The sequence below is a fragment of the Penaeus vannamei genome, chromosome 42, assembly GCF_042767895.1.
Source record: "Penaeus vannamei isolate JL-2024 chromosome 42, ASM4276789v1, whole genome shotgun sequence".
In the NCBI taxonomy this organism is placed as follows: Eukaryota; Metazoa; Arthropoda; class Malacostraca; order Decapoda; family Penaeidae; genus Penaeus; species Penaeus vannamei.
The window spans coordinates 4190811-4202516 of NC_091590.1; the positions used below are offsets into that span (position 1 = coordinate 4190811).

At 36.2% G+C, this 11706-nt stretch overlaps 1 protein-coding gene across 2 annotated transcripts in view; it reads right to left on the reverse strand.

Annotated features, from left to right (window-relative positions):
* Nucleotides 1-9620, reverse strand: part of LOC113800411 (uncharacterized protein DDB_G0283697) — a 43557-nt gene extending 33937 nt beyond the window's left edge. The window contains exon 1 of one of the 2 annotated variants that reach the window (XM_070118732.1): nt 8132-9620. Coding sequence is in view for 1 of the 2 variants with exons in the window: in XM_027351178.2 (XP_027206979.2) it covers nt 9199-9269 (71 nt within the window). In the remaining variant the exon portion in view is untranslated. The remainder of the gene's footprint in view (nt 1-8131) is intronic. The other variant, XM_027351178.2, reaches the window with a different exon arrangement.
* Between the last annotated feature and the right edge of the window lie 2086 nt (nt 9621-11706).

Sequence of the window (11706 nt, forward strand, 5' to 3'; positions counted from 1 at the left end):
AAAAGTAGCATTAAATCTTTCAGGATCCTCTGGAGGAGCAGCATAGTCGAACAGATGTAGGCTAAAGAAGTGGTTATTAGTAAGACCTGGTTTACTCGTTCCTCCAACCAAGCATCAATGTAAAATTTGCTGGTTCATGTATCCCAAAAGTGGAACTGTCGAGGACTTCCATGTGATGCAAATGTAAGAATCATTATAAATAAAAAACAATATTTAGTTAGTAATAGAATACAGAGAGAGAGAGGGAGGAAATGCTTGCTGAATCCAAATTCTGTATCTTGATATGTGCATAGGTACGATGCACACACGTGTGTGTGTGTATATATATATATATATATATATATATATATATATATATATATATATATATATATATATATATATATATATATATATATATATGTATATATATATATATATATATATATATGTATATATATATATATATATATTTATATATATATATATATATATATATGTATATATATATATATATATATATATATTTATATATATATATATATATATATATATATATATATATATATATATATATATATATATATATATATATATATATATATATATATATATATATATATATATATATATATATATATATATATATATATATATATATATATATATATATATATATATATATATATATATATATATATATATATATATGTATATATATATATATATATATATATATATATATATATATATATATATATATATATGTATATATATATATATATGTATATATATATGTATATATATATATGTATATATATATATATGTATATATATATATATATATATATATATATATATATATATATATATATATATATATATATATATATATATATATATGTTCACACGTCATTACTTGAACACTTGTGGATTCCTTGGTGTGGTTGTAAAGTATACACACATATCACACTCACTCTCACTTTTACTTTCTCTTACTCACTTGCTCATCCACACATTCTCCTACATGGTCAGGAAATGTTGTGTCCTCCCATGATGGAACCAAAATAAAACTCCATGCTACTTGTGGTATCACTCATTAGCCATGAATTGCAGTACTACAAAAGATTACAGAGGAAGCACTGCTCTCTGTTTGTTCTCTGACCACAATTCATATGTTCATAGACCATTCATTCGATTTCCTCAAAGCAAAACCGAACTTTAATCTGTTGTCATCTGGCACGACCCGGCATACCTCACATGCCACAATTTGCACTTTGTAGCCGTCCCTGTTAAAGTTGCAGAGCCTTATATGGGTGTTACGAGTAAGTAAAAATCTGAAAGAGAGAAACGTGATGAATTGATGACAGAGCACCAGCTTCCGTTATCAGTTATGATTTTAAACCTTCAACGAAAAAAAATATTGTGAATTCTTTCACACGATTTACCCATTTCCTTGGAAGCGTTGCAAGGTTAGGTCAAGGGGTTTTGCAAAGACCTATATTCTCTTCAAATTTTGACAGTTTCAGAACCTTACAAACATGTTCCCCTCAGATGAAACATGGGATTGCTAGAATCGGTGACAAAGGAAGTCAAGAATAACACAAAATCACAATGCCTCTCATCTTCCAAGCTGCCATATGTGGTCTGCACAAACAACTGAGTAGTTCTGGTATTCTGACAAGCTTCTAAAACCAGTCAAACCATCCACAAACGAGGAACAAACAGGCTAAACAAAAACCATAAGGTGAACAAAACATACATATCGAACACAAATGCTCCCAAACAGTAATGAATGACCGTATAACCTTGACAAACGACGCATGGACGGACAAGGGCCAAGACACACAAAAATAGCTTTCCATCCCCATAATCTTGGTAACTATTCCATTAGCCAAAAACATCAAGAAAAGAGAGATATGTCCCCTAAAATATAATCTTACACTTCAGCTGCGGTATCAATAGCCATGTCATGGTGCACCCTTTATCCCAACACTGATGGTGCCAGAATTATCTGTGGCACTAAGTCTGGCGATTACTGACAGCCGTCTAGCCTTTCTGGCAGTGTGTTTGCTGTGTACGGCTAGTCCTGTCTCTTGCTCGCTAGAGTGAGTCATGACGCATATACATGTGCCCATCATGAAGGGTAGGCTTTCCACGATGCCTATAATCGTGCACTTCAGTAAAGTGTTAATATAAGAATGGCTGGGTAAAGTACTACTACACATATGCCTCTTGTTGGAGAAAATTTTTGCTTCTATATACTAGCTCTCTGCTGGCTAAACACAGCAGAATAAAGCAAATCACCCTGATATTCAATAACTAGAATCACAAGACATTATTCAATTCCCTTTCAGGTGATAAAAACAACCAAAACCCAAAATCTATTGCAACATCAGTACCATCTCACGAATTTTCTTCCAATATATTTCCGAGCCCGACGTGCACGAATGCTGTGCGTGTAACAGGACCTTGAGGGCCAGGTGCCATGTAAGACATTATCCTTTACCGGACTCAATAAAACAAAAATCATGCACTTCAGTTCGCTTCTGAAAACAGGTCTGAACCAAAATCCATAGAGTGGAGGAATACATTCACCTTATCATTTTACAAGGTAAAAAGAAACGAAAATGTAGGTGACCTTTTCGACGGATAGATCTATATGAATGCAAGTGATGAGTAAGCAGTAAAATATTGTACTTTCCTCGTTTTTCTCCAAGAAGTTCTGTAATGGGGAGAAAAAATAAAGTCTGATAATGATTTGTGCTGATGGGGTATATCTAAGTGGTGCACTTAAAAGTCACATCCATTTTTCACCGGTCATCCTGAACGATATGATATCATGTTCATAAACATTGTTAATCACAAAATATTTCATATACTTCTTTTGAAGGCTTCAATTTTTTGGCATCAGCTGTTGGAGGGAAAATGATGTCCCGTGTTTAAGAGGGCACAGCAGCTGCCCCAACCCCCCAAGAAAACATGGTGGATGAAAAAATAATTTGACACATATGAAATGTTCTAAAACCAATGTTCTTATACTGTACATGGGGGAAAAAAAATAGTTTGTTGAAAAGGGCAACCCAGCATCCATGGCTGCTTTGAACATTAACCATGCTTGACAAATAAGAAAGTATTCAGTGATGCTGGTAATTATTTGAAAGAAAGGTAATGTTCAACTTGTCATGGTTAAAAAATGAATAAGGTAATAAGATCATCTCATTATCAATACAAACAAATGATTTCGACACTCACTCCCTTAAGTTCTATTTACTATGATCATGGATAGTTGTAAAATATTTGTGTAGTCCTAATTCTCCACAATCATGGAAGGCCTGTCAAAAGCTGATGCCGCTAGTTATTTTCCTTCAGCCACACTCTCAACATCCTCCTCCCCGCCAATAACCTCGCTCTCATTGTTGGCTCTTTCATGCCAATCATTCGCATTCTCCTGCCCCTATCTTCTTGTGAAAGAAACAGTGAGTGCAAAGTAGTAATTCTGGTGCAGTATGGCATATCGCATGCAGCCATCCCCTATGTCTTATCCTCCTCCCACCCGTTATGCACCCTAAAATATTATGTATAATCTTCACTTCTTGGTACATGTAGTGCATAGTTTCAATTTATTCTATGGAAAAATGATTTGATGTGAGTTTTATTTATATATTCGTGGGAATCTATCCTCATTTTCATTCATATTTGAGGGGAGGAGGAGGAGGAGGCAAAGGATTAGGAGGAAGAGGAGGAAATGGAGGAGAGGAGAGGAGAGGAGAGGAGAGGAGAGGAGAGGAGAGGAGAGGAGAGGAGAGGGCAGAGGAGAGGAGAGGGCAGAGGAGAGGAGAGGGCAGAGGAGAGGAGAGGAGAGGAGAGGAGAGGAGAGGGGAAGAGAGGAGAGGAGAGGAGAGGGGCTGAGAGGAGAGGAGAGGAGAGGAGAGGAGAGGGGAGGGGAGGGGAGGGGAGGGGAGGGGAGGGGAGAGGAGAGGAGAGGAGAGGAGAGGAGAGGAGAGGAGAGGAGAGGAGAGGAGAGAAGAGGAGAGGAGAGGAGAGGAGAGGAGAGGAGAGGAGAGGAGAGGAGAGGAGGGGAGGGGAGGGGAGAGGAGAGGAGAGGAGAGGCAAAGAGAAGAGAGGAGAGGAGAGGAAGGGAAAGGGGGAAAGGGAAGGAAGGGAAGGGAAAGGGGAAAGGAAAGGGAAGGAGAGGGAAGCAAGGAAAGGGAAGGAGAGGAAAGGAAAGGAAAGGAAAGGAAAGGGAGAGAAAGGAAGAGGGAGAAAGAGAGAAAGATCTTTCAGAAACAAGTCTTATCACTGATCAACTCAAGTATAACCTATTGGGGTGGGGGTGGGTTAGGGGGGAGGGGGGAACTGTTGCAGGAATGACTCAACTTTCAGCAAAATAAGTTTAAGCATTCAGTGCGCTAAGGTTACTTACGAAAAACAAGTCAGCTTATGAAATACCAGACAAGACTGGTACAAGAGCAACAGGTGAGAGGAGTTACGACTTAGTTATGACTCTAATAAATGTAGACGCACAATTTGGTGGCCAATTACCGTGGGGACATGTGGTGCAGGTTGATGCTACTTCATCACCCTACGGTTTGGCTAGCGTGACTAGGCAATGACATTTCTTTACCATTTTTGCCTGATGTCTTCATATAACGGGGGGAATACTGCCGCTGTTGTTTACCCTGAGTAAACTTTAAGCCTCGGCTAGCAACTCATTCTAGAAGGAGATATTTGCCAGCATTAATGACTGTGCCATTTCACTGTTATTTATCTTCTTAATATTTTAACATTCCATCTCTCGAGACTAGCATTGCCCTTTCCTCTTTACTACAAGGCTTCAACGGAATACATTATTTAGCCATAAACACACAACAGGCTCCCTAAAATAAATAAATAAAATGCTAAATAATACAGATTTAATCTAAAATTAACAGCAGTACTGAAAAAATACCAAAAATACACCAAGGGATAGAATACCGAAACCTTGAATCTCGACTTTTTAGTCTAATGAACACCAAGATGTAATTTCTAGTTAAAATATACAGAGGATTACATGGAAAAATAAATCAGCTAAATATATGAATGTGAAATTAAGCTATTAAGTTTAATGAAGCTTTTCATGGTTACTCTTAAATAGTGCAGATAATTATATATGCCATGTTTAATTATGAATATGCTGAATATAAATCATTTTTACAAAAATTACTGTATATGTTATTCCACACAAAGATTGTAGTAGAGAATAAATGTACTTTGAAAAGAAAAGAAAAAGAAAAGAAAAGGAAAAAAAGGAAAAGAAAAGAAAAGAAAAGAAAAGAAAAAGAAAAGAAAAGGAAAAGAAAAAGAAAAGAAAAAGAAAAAGAAAAAGAAAAAGAAAAGAAAAAGAAAGAAAAACAGAAAGAACAAAAAAAAAATGAAAGAAAAGAAAGGAGAGAGAGAGAGAGAAAAAAATAAAGAAGTGATAAACCTAAATGACAAGTTCATTTTGTTATTGAGGTTAAGTGTAAATACAAGTTCATAATTTTTCACAGCAAAGTATCCAGTAGCTACTCGAAACTTTGAATGTTTTGGTATTTCGAATATTTCGGTCTTAGTGCATAATACTAGAAGGTTTAGGAACTACCCTTCTCACCGTGCCGTCTTCACCGAAACCTTGTACCTTCAAGTCGATAATTGACAATTTCTATCCCTACCACTAGCGTGTAAGAATATTACACTATTTATCCTTTTCTAAAAGATTTTCTAACTGAACTGGACTAGATTGCTGGACACGTTATGGATCACTGCATCATGTTGCATCATTTAGCACATAGACAAGTGACAATGCAATTCTCAGTAAACTTGCTGATTCTTGCATGATACTGCAAATTGTTGCGTGATGCAGCAACCCCTGAGAAATATATCTAACCCCAATACATAATCCTGCTTCAAACCCTATAAAAAATATAATACTAACTCTTCCTTGTAACAAATATAGTTGAAATATTTTGAGGGACTTTATATCTTAACTGTGATAGAACTGAAGCTACATAATGACTTGATACATCAATAAATACCAGGCAATTGCTCTGCCTTCAATACAAAACATTTCACTCATTCTAACAAAAAATTCTCATGTTCAATGACTACCTCCTGAACAGCAATAGTTAACACCCTAGAAAAAAGTACTATATTGAGTTAACTGCTGACAATAGTGGAAACTAATGTTAGTTTACAGCTACTGAATCACCTTCACTATACTGCAATATATGAACATGATATTAACAATAACTAACTCATCAAACACATACTTATCTGCATCTTTGGATGATGTATCATGAAGGAAATGCCACGTCAAGTTCAATCTAATCTTAGAATCAATTATGCTTGTCCACATGAAAAAGGGCGACTTGTACTTGAAATATCTTAATGATAGAGAAAAAGAGGACTAGTTTGCATCTTTCAAAATATTTACAGACTTATCATATAAAGATGATAATGGTACAATGCATCAGGGAATGCTATCTCAGAGCAAATAACCTTGTAGCTATACCAAATTTGGTAATTCTTTACAATACTAATACACTCCCAAGAAAATGAGGCCCCTACTCCATGTCACAGAATTTTTTTCTAGAATTTATGTTGCCGTGACTGGCTGTACTGCCCAAGGGGAGCAGAAACTCGAGAGCACTGTGTTGAGCAGCTTTTTCCACCAACTTTTTTCCTTTTTTGTATTGTAATCATTCATGTATGAAGATTATTTCTTCTACCGACGACTGACTTTGGTAATTCCTTACAGTATGGATGCACTCAACTCCATGTCACATAATTCAACATCCTAAATAGCGATGACTAGGCGTACCCTCCAGGCACTGCCTAAGAGGAGGGTTGATGGGGGTCTCTGCCTGCCAACACCCAAAAGGAAACAATGTTTTCACTTGGTATGTACAGCAAGATAAGGCTGAATCTCTGCAGCACTGAGCAGTTGAGTGGCGCTCTCCGCAATGTTTTTTCTCTCATTTGTGGCGTTACTGTTCATGTCTGCAGATTGTTTCTTGTACCACCAACTACAACTTCTCCTCTTCTACAGGAATATTAGCGTAGCGCATCCATACCATAAAGATTAACGCCAACTTTTTGTCCTCTTCAAGAATATCATCTCCAATTCAGCCTTAACTTAATGCATCCATATCTTGAAAGATTAACCCCAAATTCTTTGCAACAAAGACATAAAAATAACCCATTCACAAAATTTACCAAAGCATAATTTTAGTATAAACCCACTTTCCAGCAGCCATGATAACACCTCACGAGACCATCAACGAATTGCCCAGGTACAGTGATGCATGCACTAATACTTCACAGCATCAACAATGTTTAACTGCAACTTTACCCATCTCGAATGGATTTACCTGGGACATTATAAAGACTGAGTATAAATGATAATATTTGTCACTATAGAAAACTAATACTTCTGTGACAATTTTCTTTGATGATGTTATGGTGGAATAAGAAATAAACGGGATATAGTACAGTACAGGCGAACACCTCACACCACTAATTTCAGTAGCAATCTCATTCTCATTTTGTTCACAATACTCATGCCATAGAGCTATAATAGGCCTACATTTCATACCTGAATCTGAACAACAAGCATCCTTTAACAACCTGTTACACAGTGAATTACTGGCTGACAACACTGTGCCTAATTTCTTTTGGCTTGTCCACTGTTAATGAACATGTACTGACTGCAAAAGTAATGAAAACATTACAGAAGTTTTGTGAAAAAATATAAGGTACTCCCTGGATTAAAACAATACATAGTTGGAATGCCGAACTGTTCGGATCACTAAATTACCACGAGAGAGTAATATGAAGCTATATTCATTACTTCTGGATAGCTAGTCTGGGATAATTCAAGTGACGCAACCAATTCGTTGCATGATATTCTTACCAATGGATTAGTAAGACTTTAAACATTCACCTGGTATAAAATAATCACTGAAATGTTTTTCTTTTCAGTCTGAACACGTTTTAGTCTATTCTTTGACGTGAGATAGCTCATTGCTGTGTATCCCTAAAATCACTACTTCCTCATGGATATACAGAAGTCAATTTTTAACAAATTAATGAAAACAGATATTAGATTAGAATATAAAATCTAAATACTTACTGGATGAGGCTTTGTTCCAGTCATTGCACCAGTTTCCTTGTATAAATAATTTCACACAGACATTTTCGACAATGCTAATTATATGCAGGGTAAAACTTGTTTCTAAATCACACTTTTTGACGAACTTTACAACAGTTAAGATTTTACAGTAAATAATCGGAAAAAAAGAAGCGACTCGATTCTGTATTACCAGTATAGAGTAGATGTAAAACAAAAGAGAAAAATTAAAACAGTCATAAGACTTCCAAGTATGATGACATTACTTATCTAAGTAATACTCCACAACGCTGCACAAGTTTACGGGGGGTCGAAGACTGCCACATAGGCCTACCATTCGCTAGGATCTGCTGGGTTTCTGGTCTTCGAATGCGCAACGAAATCATAACCTTAATAAGACATAAAAAGAGAACTGTTGATAAAATTCCTTATTAATATACCGAAAAATCCATTGATATTCGACAAGGACTCCGAAACCTCCAAGAATCTAAAAATCAGAAGTTAGTAATTCACACATCAACAGGTTAATCAACAAAGGACGCAAATTATTAAGAAATCGATGGGTAAATGCGACGTATCCTATATGTAGGATTGCGTTAGAGAACACGAAGAAGGTAAATAAGGGACACAAAACTTAAAATAAGGTGAGTTTATAGTTTAAGAGGAGAGGAAAGAAGTAAAAAATTGCGCCTGGAAATGTTAAGTTTACGCTATTTGCAATTTATTCACTCCCCCACTATGTCATTCTTGCAGAAATAGCAACAGCGATGACCGAGTCCGCCAGACTACCAACTCCCAGGAGCCAGACAGACACAAACAAACGCAGACAAACAAACACAGCGATATTTTGCAGTACGATAAAGGCCGAAGTCTTCCCTCCTGTTCCCGCTCCTTCGACGCCACTCGCTATTCTCTCGCGATTTTCGGTCTTCACGAGGCGATATTCGACGATATTTTCGCTTCGAGGGCTTCTAGGCTATTAAAAAAGTGTGACTGTGGGGTAATGAAGGTGTGAGATTAGCTTCTCCATTAGAAATAAGGAAGAAAAATAAGGAATTGACTGTCACTACCTCTCGTCTCCTCGCTTCTCACGTAAACAACATACACGGTGAGGATAACGGGCCCGCCTTTTTATGTACATCTATATATCCTGCTGTTTCTCCATTCGGTCTTATGTTATACTTATTATACACAGCGTTTTTACCGATTTTCTTTGATTATTGTATTATTCGCCGATTTTTCTTCTATTGCGAAGAGTGTTATCCTAACCGAGTATGAGTCACCAGCCACGCACGGAGGTCGATTTGAAATTCGTTCTTAATAACAAATAAAACGTGATTAGCAGTATCATTATTCACACGAAACAGAGATCTGTATAAACCAGACACAGGTCGCCGTTCTGAAAAGGTCACTATCGCCTCGCTTCCGAGTTTCCAATAACGCGCAATTGGTTGTCGGTGCGCAAACTCCCTTCAATTAGCGCCCACGTGCAGGAGTGGCACCACCTGTTCCACTCTGGCTTTGCATGACGAAGGTCCCCGGCAAACCGTGGCACTCTTTAAATTTCCCAGAATGCGGAAGGCTTACAGGAACTAAAATGCGGATGATAAATTCTTAAGTTTCCGGTGACGAGCCATGTTCAATCCTATGGTACTGTGATATTTTCTTTTTCTACTTACTCGTAAATAAGAAATATAATAATTAATATGAATGCACAGATAGATAAACATCGACTAAGTCTAAACAAAAAAGAAACCACGAGAACTGCCCTTAACTAGATATTTTGAGTCAGAAGAATCTGCTAAATCAATGACCGCCATTTTTTTTCCTCAATAAATTCTTGAAAGGACAAAGTTCCTAAACGAAAAAAAATACTTGCACGACAAATCCAAAGAGAAATTCGATACCTAGACAATGCCTATCCTAATAAGTTAACCGACAATAGAGATTCCTAGGAAAAGTAATTTGTTTTTGACGGTTATCGACCTCGTAGAAGTAGTTAGAGATAACAGTCACGCAACCCATACATTAGGAACTGACAGACAGGTGTGGTCGAGGGCTTTGCATGTGGAAATAAATTCTTTTCTGTAAAGGTGCGAATATCCTCACCTGAAGCGCAGGTGAAAAATTTATATATATATATAAATTATATATATATATATATATATATATATATATATATATATGTATATATATATCTATACCTATGCATATATATATACATACATATATATATATATATATATATATATATATATATATATATATATATATATATATGTGTGTGTGTGTGTGTGTGTGTGTGTGTGTGTGTGTATGTGTATGTGTATATATATAAATATATATATATATATATATATAAATATATATATATATATATATATAGAGAGAGAGAGAGAGAGAGAGAGAGAGAGATACATATACATACATAATTATACACAAACACACACACACATATATATACATGATTATATAAACATGTATCTGAACAAGAATCCAAATCTGTTTCGCAGTGGTTGTTCGAGAGTTCCGAAACATCATTTTGCGTTTGTCTGTTTTGGAAGGCTAGATCAGTAGCAACTCGAGGTGTCATAACATACCACAGGGCTATTTTGATATTCAATGAAAATATAACCATTAAAATCATTATTTTCCATCCTTTTTGAAAACTGAAAAGACCAAAATGATCGATCTTATTCACAAAGCATCCGTAACTTTTGTGACGTCATCAAAATAAACACCATGTGCTTTTGTCCAAATATAGGATCAGACGCCATGGCACCTCCTCGAGTTGCTACTGACCTAGCCTTCCCCTTTCTGCATTTCCGACTGGATATGGGAAACACAACACTACTCATTACCATCTGTTGGCCATTGGTGAGTCGTCAGCTGACTTGTGCTAGGCTGTTGGATTGGTGTGTGCGATCGTCTATACAGGTAAAGAAACGTGCCAAGAATGTATTAAATCTATGTTATTGTAACATTGTGAAATCTTTTGTATGTTGCAGACTAGACACTGCATACTTAAGGAAGTGGTGCATTTGCAGGAAAGAGGAAAAAGTCTGATAAATTAGGAAAAAAATTGATCTTAATAGGCATATCTGTGTTATAAAGGCAAGTGAAATCTTGTGTATACTGCAGACTTGTGCTAGGCTGTTGGATTGGTGTGTGCGATCGTCTATACAGGTAAATAAACGTGCCAAGAATTTATTAAATCTATGTTATTATAACATTGTGAAATCTTTTGTATGTTGCAGACTAGACACTGCATACGTAAGGAAGTGGTGCACTTGCAGGAGAGGAAAAAGTCTGATAAATTAGGAAAAAAATGGATCTTAATAGGCATATCTGTGTTATAAAGGCAAGTGAAATCTTGTGTATATTGCAGACTAGACATCGTATAACTAAAGAGGTGGTGCACTAGCATGAAAGAGGAAAAAGTCTGATAAATTAGAAAAAAATGCATCTTGATAGGCCTATCGTGACATATAACGAAGTGCTGGCAGAGTAATAACAATGATGAAAAAATACCTCTCACACAACAGTATTGACTTGCATAGCTTAGTGCTTTCAGAAAC